General features: G+C 37.0%; 1 protein-coding gene across 2 annotated transcripts in view; it reads left to right on the top strand.

Moving 5' to 3' along the window:
* The window catches only part of Ubr5 (ubiquitin protein ligase E3 component n-recognin 5), a 110,808-nt gene extending 94,851 nt beyond the window's left edge, over positions 1-15,957 (top strand). For both annotated transcript variants that reach the window (XM_021650951.2, XM_021650954.2), the window contains exons 49-59: positions 1,281-1,392; positions 1,898-2,042; positions 2,906-3,036; positions 4,982-5,042; positions 7,008-7,183; positions 7,568-7,652; positions 9,772-9,927; positions 10,324-10,437; positions 11,843-11,987; positions 13,506-13,591; positions 15,325-15,957. In XM_021650951.2, coding sequence (XP_021506626.1) covers positions 1,281-1,392; positions 1,898-2,042; positions 2,906-3,036; positions 4,982-5,042; positions 7,008-7,183; positions 7,568-7,652; positions 9,772-9,927; positions 10,324-10,437; positions 11,843-11,987; positions 13,506-13,591; positions 15,325-15,537 — 1,424 coding nt within the window. In that variant the 3' untranslated portion in view covers positions 15,538-15,957. The remainder of the gene's footprint in view (positions 1-1,280; positions 1,393-1,897; positions 2,043-2,905; positions 3,037-4,981; positions 5,043-7,007; positions 7,184-7,567; positions 7,653-9,771; positions 9,928-10,323; positions 10,438-11,842; positions 11,988-13,505; positions 13,592-15,324) is intronic.
* Positions 15,958-16,368: the final 411 nt, after the last annotated feature.

The raw sequence follows: 16,368 nt of genomic DNA on the forward strand, positions 1-16,368 counted from the left end.
TGTAGGATTTTTTTTTCCTCTTTAAACATGGGACTTTATCTAATTAACATCTTGGAGCATTGCAACCTCATTACGAATCCACCTTTGGGGGGTTAGGACTCTTAACCTTATTGTCAATTAGTATATTTAAAGCTTTGCAAAAATGACAAAAGCTGTAGGAGATGATAATTGGTGATGCATGCCAAGTATGGTCAGAAGATGGCCAGCTTTTTAAGTGGGTGGAGTAATTAGGTCAGAGGAAGTTCGTAGAAGTTGCTTGGGCTACCTTGGGCGTACGTAATCTACTGGCATGGAGACAGGGTTGTAGAAACCATAGAGGATGAGCAGATGGGGAGTTGACGAGCCTTTGAGCATCACCTTTCCCATTTAACTTGTGAAGAAAAATTAACAGATTTGAATGAAGAGACTTGGACGGTCTTAACATTTTACAAACATCTGATTCAAACACCATTAATAAGCCACGATCAAGGGCCTTGGAAATATATCCAGTATAAAGGTGCTTGCTGCCAAGCCTGACCTGAGTTTGAGCCCCAGGGTCCACATGGTGGAAGGAGAGAAACAAGTCCTGTGGGTTGTAGCTGGCCTCCACACTTGTGCTGTGGCATATGCATGCCATTTGTTAGAGTACAGCAATTACAAAGATGGAATTTTAAAAAGAAAGAAACCATAGTCAGGGTTGAGCATTGGAATTTAATAATAGCTAATATTCTGGTGGTCTATAATGCTCAAAGCCAAAAACTAAGAATAGAAAAGGTATTCAGTGGCTTCAACCTTGTAAGAAATCTCAGAACTGTTTATAATGAAGTCAATCCAGTCAATAGTTTTTGCATATTATTTGGCATCACAAATATTAAAGTGAACTAGCATGATGGGCCATGTATATTCTATACTGGTATTAGTAACCCTCAAAAGCCAAGGCACTGGGGAGATGGTTTAGTAATGGTGCTTGCTATGAGAACAAAATGACCTGAGTTCGAATCCCCAGTATATGAAAGGCTGGGCATGTCTTGTATGTGTTTATAACCCATGTTGTGGGATGGCAGGTTTCAGTGAGAGCCTGTATCAAAAGATGTGGTGATGGACATCTCCGATACATGCAGCCAGGCATGTGGTTGCACATATAACACACGACACACACCCCAAAGAGAGAAAGGTACTAGCAGCACACATGGTCTCAGACAGCGATGTTTTCTTGTGTTGTTCTCGCAGCATTGACTGAAATATAAAGGTGGCCATCTTTTGTACTTACCTCAATGTATGTATTTCATCTTTTCTACTAGGTTTAATGCAAAGATTGAGGAACCGAGGAGAGAGAGATCGGGAAAGAGAAAGAGAGAGGGAAATGAGGAGGAGTAGTGGCTTACGAGCAGGATCTCGGAGAGACCGGGATAGGTATGATGGATTTTAATTTTTACTGAATATCAGCATTTTAGACAAGTAGGATAAAGAGGCTTGTAAATCAGTCTGAGATTTGTTGTTTGGAGGGATACATGGTAATAGCAATCTGTTACTAATGAAAGGTTCTGCTTTAGCAACCCTAGGACATTTGAAATTATACTGCCTTTTTAGTTATTTACTAAAGTTTTTTATTTTATTACAGCTATCACTTTCCTAGTTTAACTAAGTCTTAATTGTGGCAAACTATATTACTTTTAATTTTCTCTTGTTGGAATGGGTTACATTCACTTTTCTTTAAAATTTCCAGGACTTATGAGTAGTCTGTTATTGACAAACCTTCCTAATCTTTATTTCTCAAACGTTTTGTTTTGGGGTGTCATACCATCCTGGTGTCGTGCTTGACACCACATCTATGTATTCTGGTTTTCTATTGATCAAGGTATTAATTTGATCTGGTCATCAAAGGAAATGGAATTATAACAGCTTTCTTCTTTCACAGAGACTTCAGGAGACAGCTTTCCATTGACACTAGGCCTTTCAGACCTGCTTCGGAGGGAAATCCTAGTGATGACCCTGATCCTCTTCCAGCGCATCGGCAGGCACTTGGAGAAAGGCTTTATCCCCGAGTGCAAGCAATGCAGCCTGTAAGTGCTGGGCACTGTCCTACTCCTTAACTATATGTGGACTTTTTAACCTTCTGAAATAAAATGGCTATTTGGCTTTTTTTTCTTTTTCTTTTTTTTTTAATTGTCAGCTACTAAGCAGCTACATAGTTGAGGACTGTGTGTAGCTGTACAGAGAGATAAGGGATTTTAGAAAGAATGAAAGTGTTTCTTGGGAGTAATTATGCAACTTGAATCTTTCTCCACCTAACTTGGTTCAAAAGACTTTAATTCTGCCCAGTTTGAGTTCCTTAATAATTGCTGTGGTTTTATTTGTGTTTTTACTTGCACAAGTCATAGATACTTTTTGAAGTAGATGTGATTTGTTAGCAAGCTGCACTGGAACAAATGGCAGTCCTTTACTGCAGATAAAATAGCTCCAGATTTCAATTAGAATGTTTTATCAATTTTCTTTCATAAAATGTGAAACCTGTAAACCAGTGGATTTTTTTTCTTTTTGGTGTAATGTATATACAAAAAAGACTAATGAAACAGAAATCAGTTCTCTTTCTTGACATAAGACAGCTTTAAGTACTAGGCACCTTTTTTTCTGTACTAAATGAGAAAGAGTGTTTTTGGTTCTCTGAGGAAGACAAAAATTATAGAAATTGTATGTATGTTTACTTAAGATTCAAACATTAAAAAAAAAAAAAACCCAAAAACCTCATACAAATATTCCAGCCCCAACAAAACTATGCTTATTCATGGACTGTGTGTCCCCGCCAGAGTGGTCTGACTGACCTTGCAGTTTCATAAAAAGCCTTGCTAGTTCATAAGAAAATGTTGTTACAGCTTTTCATATTTCTTTTCCTTCTTTTGATTGAACATTTGCTCATTCTTTATAGGCATTTGCAAGTAAAATCACTGGCATGCTGTTGGAATTATCCCCAGCTCAGCTGCTGCTTCTTCTAGCAAGTGAAGATTCTCTGAGGGCAAGAGTTGATGAGGCCATGGAACTCATTATTGCACACGGACGGTAATGTGGGCAATTGGCACAGCATTTAAGTTTAAACCTTAGCTACTTTATTTCCAGATTGTGTAGTTTTTACCATGTGCTAAAAATTATGACAAGGTTAGAGATAGTTCAGTGATTAAGAGCATTTGTTGCTCTTCCAGAGAAGCCAGGTTTGGTTCCCAGCACCCATATGATGCTGACAACTATCTGCTGTTGCAGTTCCAGAAAACCTGATGCCCTGTTCTAGCTCTTGTCACTGCACACACACAGTGCACAGGTATACATGCAGGCAAATCACCCATATATTTAAAGTAAAAATAAAATATCAAAGAATAAAATATCATACTTTTCAGATTTTTTTAAAAGTGGCATCTTACAGTTCCTAAGTGCAGTAGCTGAATTTTTCAAGCTTTATAAGGTTATAGACGGTATTTGGTTTTTAGAATTGTTCTGTTTCATTCACGAAACAAGGTTAGTCCTGCACCCTTCACCTCCTACCTCAGACTTGTGACTGCTACAACTTAGAGCTATCATATCTGGCTTAGAAAGTGTTTTATTTGCAAGAAGTATATCCTCAAATTACACCTCAAATCTCCCCTATTGGGAGTACGTATGGTAAGAGACCACATTACACTCAAAAAATCTTGGGTTAAATCTTTTAACTTCTTGTGTTAAGTATGACATTTCTTTTATGATTCCAAATTAACCTTAAAAAGTTGTCCAAGTTTTTATTTCCCTTTGGCAGTGTATGTTTGTTTATGAAATTTAGAAATACCAAATAGTCCCTCTATTCAAGGTGACAAGAAGAAGTAGCATTAGGAAGATATGCTCTACTTAGATGTCTTCTATGTTGGGCTTACTCTTTAAGCCAGCTTAAAGTGTGGATTATTTTTTTGTGATGCTGTGAACCTTATACAAACTAGATGCCATAGTCATGCTCTATTGCTGTGAAGAAATGCCATAACCAAGGCAACTCTTATAAAGGAAGGCATTTAATTGGGGTTGGCTTACAGTTTCAGAGTTTAGTTCACTATCATCATGGCGGGAAATATGGCAAACATGGTGCTAGAGAAGTAGCTAAGAGTTCAACCTCCTAATCTAATAGGCAGTAGGAAGAGAACGAGAGAGCTACTGGGCCTGCGATAGGCTTTTGAAACCTCAGTGCTCACCTTCAGTGACACGATTCCTCCAACAAGGCCACACCTCCTAATCCCTTCTGATACTTCTCAAATAGTATCACTTCCTGATGCCTAAGCATTCAAATATGAGTCTGTGGGGGCCATTCTTCAAACCAGCACCCTAGGTACCATTTCTGTGTTAACATCTCAGACCTTGGGTAAAATGTCTTCCTAATCATAATTTTGGATGGGGAAGAAGATTAGATCCAGTTCTAGAAGTAGTATAAACAGTTGGGCTGAGCATCAGAACTACACAGCCACTTTTCTAGACCTTTGAATGGTCTATTTCAAAAGCTGTTGATCTACTGATAATTTCCCTTGCAATTAAAAGGCTTTGTAAGTATTTGTAAGCATTGCTAATTTAGTACTTTCTATTGAGAAAAACTGACATCTGGTTTTATAGAGTGAATAGTGAATTTATTAGTGGAATATTAGATTTACTCTAGAGAATTTGATTCCTGTTGTAATTGTGTTCTGAGCATTCTGCCTTTTCTGCAGTGCTTGCTTTGTGCTAAAGTTTTCGCAAAACTGTATATGTTCTCTTACATCAAGGGACCTTAGCTGCGCCTGGAATTGTATGTGTGGAGTTTTTAAGGTTTTGTTTAGTTTAGTTTAGTTTTGTTTTTTTGCTTTTTGGTTGTTCTACTTTGGAACAGTATCCAGGCGGTGTAGCACAAGAACTGGCCTTGAGTTTGCTGTGCGGTGCAGGCTCCCAAGCACTAGGATTATAAGTGTATGCCATGGTTTGGGGCTAAATTGATTTGTAAAAGGGTTTTGTTTGTTTTCAGGGAAAATGGAGCTGATAGTATCTTGGATCTTGGATTATTAGACTCTTCAGAAAAGGTACAGGTAAGGGATTTTCAGTACATTTGTTAATGAGCAGTTAGAACAATCTAAAAACAAAAAACAAACAAACCAGGATTTAGGAGATGTCTTTGTAAATAAAATGCATGTTGTACAGAAAAAGAAAGACATGTAGTTGTACTAAATAGAATCAAATTGTAAGGTCGATTGAGTTAAACATTAATGGAACCCCAGGCACTAAGTTGTTTGTGTTTGAACACAGACTGAATTAAGCTTTAGTTTGGAGATTCAGGGAACTCAGTAGCAGAGGAAAGAGGCAATACAGGATCTTAGGAGCCACTTCTCCAGGAAGCTGTTGATGCCAAAGATGCAAAGAAAACAGCAGTACGGGACATTTTGTGGGTATGATGTGGTTTGTTTCTTGTATTTCATAATTAAGCTTCTAGGGCTACCTAAGAGGAACAAACTCACTACAGTCACTTTCATTGGTAATAATAAAAAATTTAGCACAAAATGCAAATTCTGAACAAATATATAGTAGCACAGAGATTGGAAAGAGAAGTCAGAACTTGACAAATGGCCAGTACACTGTTTTTTCGGCAGGAGGATAAAGCTGATCCTTGTTCTCTGTCCTACCTGCAACATGGCAAAGGCTTTGAAAATTACCTGCTTGGGAAGCACTGCCCAGGTAGCCCAGGTGTTGCATATGCAGGACACACCATAATAGCATAATTAACAGCTTTGAAATGTAGTTGGCATTTGACTCCTATTGTGCTAAACGCTCCTCTCCCCTAAATGAAATTTTTAATACAACTTAAGAGTCACACCTAATACTCAGTGTCCTAGCTACAAATCTAAAACCACTCAACACAGCAAGAACATGACAAGACTGACAAGTTCTTCTAAGATGTAGATGCACAAGGTCAAGCAGAATGAACTAAAACTGTCCAGACACAGTGAAAAAGTCAAAGCAGGGAAACGGTGATTTGAAGAACAGTAGATTTCGTACCAGAAACTAGAGAGGCCAAGATAGTAGAACCTCAGAATTCTAAAGGCTGAAAGAACCGTCAATCCAGAATCCTATACCTAGTATAAAAACAAACAAACAAACAAAACAAAACAAAAAAAAAAGAAAACAAACAAACCTTTTAAGCATTAAGGTGAAGAAGTGTTTTTTGTGTGGTTTGTTTTGTTCTAAGGCAAGGTTTTACTCTAGCCCAGACTGACCTGGCATTTACTCAGGTGATTGTCCTATCTCAGCCCTCCCAGTGCTAGGATTACAGGCATCTGCTATCATGCCTGGTTTATAGAGTAGAAGGTCAGCCCAGGGATCTGTGCTTCCCAGGCAGGCTTTCTTCCAATTGAGCTGAGTTCTCAGTCCTAAGTGTTTTGATTTGACTAAAAGACAGTAAGATTTAATAAACGGGCTGAAGAGATGGCTCGGTGGATAAGATCACTTGGCTGTACTCCCAGAGGACCAGGGCTCAGTTCTCAGCACCCATATGGCCGGTCACGCTGTTTGTCTCTCCAGTCCCAGGGGAATCTGATGATCTCTTCTGCCTCTGATGTGTATTGAATATACATGCATAGACATACATGCAGGAAAAACACCCATGTACATAAAACAATGATAAATAAACAAATGAATAAGTAGATAAGCAAATAAGTGAATAAATAAAATGTAAAGAGTTTACCTTTAACATTGTTAAATATACATTTAAATATGAATGCTGTTAAAAAATTTTTTTACTTTAAAATTTTATTTATTTTTATCATATGTACATTGGTGTTTTGCCAGCATATGTGAAGGAGTCAGATTCCCTCAACTACAGACAGTTGTGAGCTGCCGTGTGGGTGCTAGGACTTGAACCTGGCTCCTCTGGAAGAGCAGCCAGTGCCCTTAACCGTTGAGACATTACTCCAGCCCTTTCCTTTTACCTTAAATGATTTTAGAGAACCATTTGAAAAAAATGAGTTCAGGAGCTTCATTTCTCTTTACTTTGTTATTAGGAAAACCGAAAGCGACATGGCTCTAGTCGAAGTGTAGTAGATATGGATTTAGATGATACAGATGATGGTGATGACAATGCTCCTTTGTTTTACCAACCTGGAAAAAGAGGATTTTATACGCCAAGACCTGGCAAAAACACAGAAGCAAGGTTGAATTGTTTCAGAAACATTGGCAGGTAAACTAACAATTCTTACGATTTGACTCAGGACTTGGAGTTCTGGGGATTGGACCCAGGGCTTCATCATGCAAAAACATGTTCTCTACCACTGAGCTACTCCTCTAGCCCCAAACTTTCTGTGTATCCCAGGCTCTGCCCAAATTCATGATCTTCCTGCTTGCCTCCCAGGGCTGTAGAATTAGAGGTGTGTCACCTGGCTAAAAAATAATTAGCTTTAAAATTGGATATGTTAAAAAAAAAAAATTGGATACGTTCTCTATGCTAGATAAAAATAAGGGTTGGAAAATATCTCAAAATATTGTGTGTGTGTGTATTTATGTATGTGGAACTAATTCTACAATACATTTTGAATTTAAATTATATTTCTGTTCTTATTTTTAGGATTCTTGGACTATGTCTGTTGCAAAATGAACTATGTCCTATCACATTGAATAGGCATGTAATTAAAGTGTTGCTTGGTAGAAAAGTAAGTTTGATGTGCATAACTGCTATTACAATTGTAAACATTTTCTTTTGCAAAATAAATGATAGTACACTGTATAGCATTCAATTGTATAGCATTATAATTGTAAATAATTGTCAAGTATTTACTGACATAGATAAAAGTCTTTGTATATGGAGAGATGGTATGGTAGAATTGGTAAGATTTACAGTGGGTTCTTGATGGACCTCAATCCTACTGGAAAGAAATCCTCTTGACAACTTTATAAAGATACAAGCACTGTGCTTGGCATTCCATGCTCAGGAATTGTTTTAATTGGTCCTAAGTATGGCAGTGTAGAGATAGTCTTAAACAACAGTCCAACTTAATCATAGCCAGGCATGGTGGTACATGCTTGTGGGGAGGCAGGTGGATCTCTGAGTTCAAGGCCAGCCTGGTCTACAAAGTGAGTCCAGGTCTACACAGAGAAACCCTGTCTCGAAAACCAAAAAATTAATTAATTTTTAAAAAATACATGTAAGTGCCACAGAGGAGCAAGAGTCTAAGAAATAACACAGACATACTTGGTATTCCTCTGCCTTGTGAAATTAGCTTACTTTATATGTTTATAGTCTGATAGCCTGGCAACATTAATGTGAACTGTTAATTATTCATCTGTATCAGAACAATTCTGAAGCTATTAAAAAGAAACTGACACAAACTACTGAAAATCAAAGTCTTTTGGAGATGGCTATACCATACATCTACTGTAAATTGCATTGTTAAAACTGTAGTCTACTAATTACCACTTTAATGATTTTATTAGCATATATTAATTATACATAATACTGAGTTACGACATTTTCATCTAGGTAAATAATTTATATTTTGATTGTATTCCTGTTCTCCAACTTGGTTTTATCCCCTTTCTGCTTCCTTTAATCACCTTCTGCTTTCATGTCTCTCTTTTGTTTGCAACCTAGTGGGTATCATTAAGGCTGTTTATGGGAGAATGGGCACTTTGACCAGAAAGAACATGGTCTGTCCTCCTCCATCAACCATTGATTATATAAATTGTTGGGGAGATGTGGGCACTGTGAGCCCCTCCAGGCCATCACTCGGTGTTGATGGACCAGTTTTGCCAGGTATCAAGCAGAGTTTGAGCGTTGAGCCTTGTTGTGCTCCATGGTCCTCTGTCTCTTCACACGTGCACACCTCACAACCTACTTTTTCTACAGTGGCTCTGAGCCCTGGGTGGGGTGACATAGGCCTCCCGTTTACGGCTGGACACTGAACTTCTTGTTACACTTCAAAACCTCTGACAGAAGCTGACAGCAGCACTAAATATAAGCAATATATATATATATATATAAGCATAAGCAGTTTTGTAGAAGACAATTTGATGGATACATTGTGTTCATTCAACAAAACAACTACAGATTCTTTTCCACAAGGGCCTCTCACCTTCTCATCCTACAGTATTTATTTGACCACATTTATAGTACCAAATCAATTGCATTTAACCAAACCACCAAATAATGTTTTCTATTAAAATGAGCCTATTATACTGAGAGTTATATCTTATTCTTTTTAGCTGGGACTATGACTTAATTTTTGACCTGTTCCAGCTAAAGTGCTCTTGTGCATAGAACTTGAAAAACCAAAGCTTTCAGACATAAAAGTTCTAGTATGTTAACCCTTTAGCTCATGAGATCTGTTAGACTTCAGTTTTAACTAAGTGATGTGACCTTTGCAAGTCACTAGATTTCTTAGAGCAGTCCAGTTTATCACTTGCATTAAGTAGCCAGTATTGTATGGTGACTAAAAGTATGCTGTTGGCTTCACCTCAAAACAGTTAGCTTTTTTTATTCCTGTTTTGAAAAATTAAATGAATTGTCAAAGCCAAAGATTTATTACTTTTTCTCTATTTAAAGCAGCTTTATGTATTTTGTGGGAAATTCTTTTATCACTGTACCTGTAAGTTAAATAAAATTAGGGCTGAGATATAGCTCAGTGGTAGAGCACTTATTTAATGTGTACAAATTCTGGATTCATCCTATCACTTCCCCTCCCCCAAAGGGTAAAGTTGTCACAGAGATTTTATTTTACTGTTGGGTGAAGAAAAAAAATGCTTCTTTTGAGTGTTGTGTGCTTATTTTCTCAGGTCAACTGGCATGACTTTGCTTTTTTTGACCCTGTAATGTATGAGAGTTTACGACAGCTGATCCTCGCATCTCAGAGTTCAGATGCCGATGCTGTTTTCTCAGCAATGGATTTGGCATTTGCAATTGACCTGTGTAAAGAAGAGGGTGGAGGACAGGTAAAACAAAAAAACAAAGCCACAGTTTTCTGATTTTTGCAAGAGAATTGGGTTATTTGTTGGGCTTGTTTTATAAAGAACTAATTGGCCAGGGACCGAGAGAGAGAGAGAGAGAGAGAGAGAGACAGACAGACAGACAGACAGACAGACAGGGTGCATGCTCGCAAACAAGAAATGAGGCGATGAGCAGAAAGAATCAGATTAGTGAGATTGACTGAGACATAGTGAGTTTGTACTTATTTAGGTCTAAAAGGTTTGCACTTCTCATATATTTGTCAGATATTTGTCATTTAAAAATGCATCTTTAAATTCTAAAATTTTAGAAAATAAAGTTTGCATAAATTATTGCCTGTATGAATTGCTTTTAAATGTCACTGCTGATTTTTTTTTTTGTAGGTTGAACTCATTCCAAACGGTGTAAATATACCAGTCACTCCACAGAATGTATATGAGTATGTGAGGAAATACGCAGAGCATAGAATGTTGGTAGTTGCAGAACAGCCATTGCACGTAAGTATTTTCTATAAAGTACAATGTCATGTGACAAAGCTATTTTTGTTTTTCCATTGTCGTAAACTAGCCCGGTAGTCTATTTGTCCACAAAGGGACCAAGTTTTCAAATTTAAAATGAATTTGCAACTAAATTTGAGAGTTCAGACTAGGATCACATTTTCTTCGGCTATAACTATTGTAAAAGCTATGTAATCATAAAAAAGTGGCTCTGGTGAGCAGAAGTTGAAAGGGGGCTTGTAGGGCTAAAATGTAGTTCTTTAAGCATTCTGTCACCACCCATGCTTACCAACCAAAGTTAGAAGGATTCCCTGGACTCAGTCAGTTATACTTACTAAACACAGAGATACCTCCAGCACCTAAGCAGAGGAGGAGGCTGTATTAGACAGAACCTAAAGGGTTCTCTGCAGGACAGGGAATGTTTGGGCTGTCACAGACAGTACACGCCTTCCTCTGCCTGTAAGATGCTTCAGCACGTGTGCGGCATTTGCTTAGGGAAGCCTAGAAGTCACAGCCCAGGATTTTTATTGGTGGTTAGTCCCGACAAGTGTTTCCTGCCTGTATACCCAACTATGCACAATTACTGCAATTTTAGAGGAAATCCTACATGTTTCTAGTTTAGCCTTAACTATCTTAATGAAGGTTCATTGCCCTAAGCACAGCAGTGGAGGGGACATTCCATACATGAATTCTCAAGACAGCAACCCAGGGCCAGCTCTGCATTCAGGGCCTTTCCAGAAAAATGAACATGTCAGTCCTGCAGTGATAATGCTTTCCCTTTCAACATAAAACTGCTGTAAATTCAAGAGTGATTGGATTTACCAGTGGTGGTGATTCTTTGCTGGGGACTATACTGAGTTCAAATTACTCCACTCACTACCTTCTAGCTGCACATTAGCACGTTAGTTAATACTTTTGTGCACTGGTTCCCTTCTGCAAAATCAGGATAAGATTGAACAATCAATGCACCTATGGTACTTGGCACAGGTTCTGGGTACATTTTTCAATAAGTATCTAGATTTTGGGTTTGAGTCTGTTAATCAGTCTGGGAGGTTTGTTTTGTTATTATTGTGCTTCTAGGATACACTTTCTCCAGATTGAAGTGATGCTTATCTAATGTGCTGCCTGTTTGCTTCTTATATAATTTAAAATGTAATTTCAGTTTTCTACTGGGCTATAAAAACACTAATGACTTCTGAACTGTACCCTGTTCGGTGTGCTCAGCTTTTTTCCTTTCTGTCTTGACTCTGTTAAGAAAAAAGTCAGAATATAGCCCTGCTTTTCATTTCCTCTTCACTTTAGGGAAATAATAATTTTAGAAAGTGTTGCCAAAATTAGAGTATAAACATATGTCATGGAAAATAAAGTACTTATTCTAATAAAAGGAAACATTCAAATTCTCTAGGCAATGAGGAAAGGTCTACTAGATGTTCTTCCCAAAAATTCGTTAGAAGATTTGACAGCGGAGGACTTCCGGCTGCTGGTAAATGGCTGTGGGGAAGTCAATGTGCAGATGCTGATCAGTTTCACCTCTTTCAATGATGAGTCAGGTAAGGAAACGGCATGTCTGGGAGTTTGTTCAGCTCCCTCTGAGGGTCTGGATCTGAGAGTCTATCTCCCAATCTTTATAAATACTCAGGTTTGTTTGTGTTGTTTTGTTTTTTTTACTCGTATTACTTTTAAAGTTATGAGTAAATGAAATTTAGTATTTTGATAGCTTGGAATTAGGTTATTCTTTTGTTTTTTATTAGGAAGCCAAGGCAGGAGGTTTGAGGCCAGCTTCAGACACATAGTGAGAACCTACTTGAAAAAACAAAAATGTGTATACATAGACACACATACAAACAAAATGACCAATAAGTCTAGAACACAGTAAATTTGTTTCTGGTGAGAAAATGATCTTTATACTTAAGTAATAAAAATAGCAAATGTTTCCTATTCCATAGATAGTGAAAGAATTTGATCATATAATTTTTGCTTTGTAGAGTAACTGGGTCACTCTATTACTGTAAAGACACAAAGTCACATGATGAATCTAGAAGGAAAAAAAAATGGTGATAACCTTTTGCAAATAAGTTTTATCTCAGTATGTGATGTGCCCTGAAGTAGTTGTTTTATATTTTAGACATTCAAAACAAGCGTAGGAATTGATTATGAAAAGATTATAGGTATACCAAGATTACCAAATACACGAATATGAATTTTCCTCTTTTGTGTGTTTTATGTTAAAAGGCCTCTACCAGATTACAGATCTATCTATCTATCTATCTATCTATCTATCTATCTATCTATCTATCTATCTATCTATCTAATCTATCTATTTCTGAAACGGTCTATGTAGGGTTGGCTGTCCTGAAACTCACTGTGTAATAGAGTAGGCTGGTTTTGAACTCAACAGAGATCCCATCTGCCTCTGCCTCCAAGTGCTGGAATCAAAGGTGTGCCACTGTGACTAACACAAATCACAAAAAAATTTATACTGCTGTTTTTTTTTTTCCCTTTATTAACCCTTTGTGTTTGGTGATTTATAGGTTGTTAATGTAATGGGGTTTGTGTCACATTTTAGTATCAGTTTACTTAGAACTGATATTAAAAGATCTTGTTTTATTTTAAAACCAAAACTATAGAAGGGAAAACAAACAACATATGTAAAGATACCAAATCAGCAACATACACTTCATTTGAAAACTTTCTAGAAAGGTAGAGTCTCTGGTGTCCTTTTCTTCACCTTCAGTGAATGAATAAGAATCTGCCTTTTAAATAGATCTCATGTGACTTATAAACTCAGTAGTTGGAGAAGCAGTGGCTTAAGGTCTCATGAGAAGAATGGGAGTTTGCAGATGAGTTTCACGTCTGGGACTATCAGTTTTGGTGATGAGAGTTCACTTTTACTTATCTCAAGTCAAGGTGACCTAATTAATTACAAAGGTTTTAAAATATGCAAAAAGCTGTAATTTCCTGTAGGAATTAGGTATCTTAAAATTTAAACTTGTCTCTGTTTATTTAAACAGTTTATCAGTATTCAAAAGAAACACCTCTAATATAACACATTGAATTTACATTCTTAGGAGAAAATGCTGAGAAGCTCCTACAGTTCAAGCGTTGGTTCTGGTCGATAGTAGAGAAAATGAGTATGACAGAACGTCAGGACCTTGTAAGTTAAAAGCTTCCTAAAATTTGTAGAATGAAATATAAGGGGTTTTGTTGTGTTTTGCTTTGGTGTTTTAAGGGGTGGGGTGGTAGATTTCCCTCTTGGAAAACAGTTTACTGATAAAAGTTCTGTGAAATCTGCCATTTCAGTTGATCATTGTCCTCTCTCTTCCCCCTTTCCATTTCTCCTCTATGTATATGGGTATTTTACCTGCATACTTGTCTGTGCACCATGTACGTGTAGTGCCTCCGGAGGCCAGTAGAGGGCATCAGATTCCTCTGGGACTAAAATTACAGATAGTTTTGAGTCATTGGGTGCTGGGAATCAAACCCAGATCTTTTGGAATACCGTCCTGCTCTTAACCTGCTGAGCCACCTCTCCAGCCCCATCACATTCATTCTGGAAAGTTTTTATAGTAAGCTTTTTCTTGCCTGTTAAATGAGTGGATTGAACCAGCTTTGTTTCTGGTTCTTTCACAATTTTGCTGTGGTACTCAGGAGAAGATTTGTTATTTTCTTTTCCCTTTGTAGCATTCTAAGATGATACTTCTTACACAGTTATGTTTTAGAAAATAACCACAAATACTTAAGTTCTTGAGTTACTCTATAAAGTTAGATTTACTTTAGTGCTTAGTTGTACAAAACAAATGCCATAGTTCTGTCACAGAAGATTGGCACATGAATGTATAGAAGGGTAGATCATTGCAGATGATATTCATAAAAATAAGTTTCTGCAAAGAAGCATTTCTTTGGTATATTTAGTAATAGAGTAACACTTGACACATACTGGGCATCATTTGTTTACATTGTTGTGTTGTACAAATAAGTTTGTACTAGAATGCCATATGACTTGTATGAATTTGGTGTATTGTAGATATTCCCCAGTATTGTTATAATTGTTCTGTATCATAATTAGCATCAATAATACTGTTATTTTGCTAGTAGATAAACTACAAAATCACTTTTAGATAGCCTGTAGGACTGTTAGTTTTTCTCTTTTTTGGAAATGTATTTTTTTCAGTAAGAGATACTTCAGAGAAGTTAGCTATAGTAAAGGCCCTTAAGAGATCGTTTGACACTATAGCTTTATGTCTCAGATGATAAAATTTGGTTCTTGAGACAGTTGCTTTAAAACAAACAAAAAACTCCATAATGTGACCCCTTTTTTCTCCTTTAATCCTAAACATTTTAAAAATGTAGTTTATTGAAGTATAAATGATTCTTTTTTAGTGCAAGAAAATAATTTTATAACTAAGGCTATATTTTTTTTTATTTTTTAAGATTATCATTATATCATTCCCCCCCCTTCTTCCTCTAAACTTTCCTGAACTCCCCACTTTTCTCTTTTTCAAATTCATGGCTTCCTCTTCATTGCTCTCTGTGTGTATGTGTTCATGTTCCTAAGTACATAAGTATAACCTGCTCAGTGTATATGTTATTTTGATGTATGTTTTCAGGGCTGACCACTTGGTATTGGATAGCCAGTAGAAAGACTATTTTTCTCCAGCTCTCAGCATTTTCCTTAGTAATTTGTTTATGGTTGACACCTCCTGGGCTGTGACACCTCCAGGTGTGTGACAGAGTCTGTTGTTGTCCTTAGTTAGCTGATATTTAGGCAGTTATGTTAGTGAGGCTTCATTTTTAAACATAACAGTGGGGCTGTTTATGTTGCCAGAAGAATTAAGGTTGACTATTAACCTATTAAAGCCAAAATTGTAATTCTGTGTTCTTGTTTAGGTTTACTTTTGGACATCAAGCCCATCGTTGCCAGCCAGTGAAGAAGGTTTTCAGCCTATGCCCTCAATCACAATAAGACCACCAGATGACCAACATCTTCCTACTGCAAATACTTGTATTTCTCGACTTTATGTCCCACTCTATTCCTCTAAACAGATTCTCAAACAAAAATTACTACTCGCCATTAAGACCAAGAATTTTGGTTTTGTGTAGAGTATAAAAAGTGTGTATTGCTGTGTAATATTACTAGCTAATTTTGTAGATTTTTTTTCCCATTTGTCTATAAAAGTTTATGGAAGTTAATGCTGTCATACCCCCCTGGTGGTACCTTAAAGAGATTAAATGCAAACATTCCTTGCTGAGTTTGTAGCTTAAAGGCCTGAGAAGCACTGGCATCTTTTGTCTATGATGGTTTGCTAGTCGCCAACTTCTAGGTCTAGCCCCAGCCAAAGATGACAGCAGAACAACATAATTTACACTGTGATTTATCTTTTTTGCTGAGGGGAAAAAATGTAAAATGTTCTGAAAATTCACTGCTGCCTTTGTGGAAAGTGTTTCAGCAAAGGTTCTTGTATAGAGGGAATAGGGAATTTCAAAATAAAAAATTAAGTATGTTCTGTGTTTTCATTTTAAGTTTTTTATGGTGTTATTTGTGGTTGGCTCAATTGTGTATCATGTATATGGAACTTGTAAAAAGTTCTAGACATTCAGATTTTAGAGACGAAATCACTTTTACCTATTTAAAAAAAAACCCTTTTATTATGGGTTATTTCAGCCGCATTGAGCTCTAGGATATTAAATACCACTAATATTTTGCATGTAATTTGTTCATTTGAGAGAGGCACTTTTCTGTACATATGATGGGGCCAATGCACAATACCTTATCACAATCACCTTTTTTCTTTGTATCCTTGTGTCAGTGCGGTTGGGCAGTCACGGCACTGGAGTTCTAACTAGACATTTGTACTAAGGTGATTCAGTTATATGTACTCAGCCTGGGCACTTTCTGATAACTGTAAAATGTTTTATAAGATCATAGTTACT

This window comes from Meriones unguiculatus, chromosome 8 (assembly GCF_030254825.1).
Source record: "Meriones unguiculatus strain TT.TT164.6M chromosome 8, Bangor_MerUng_6.1, whole genome shotgun sequence".
NCBI lineage: Eukaryota > Metazoa > Chordata > Mammalia > Rodentia > Muridae > Meriones > Meriones unguiculatus.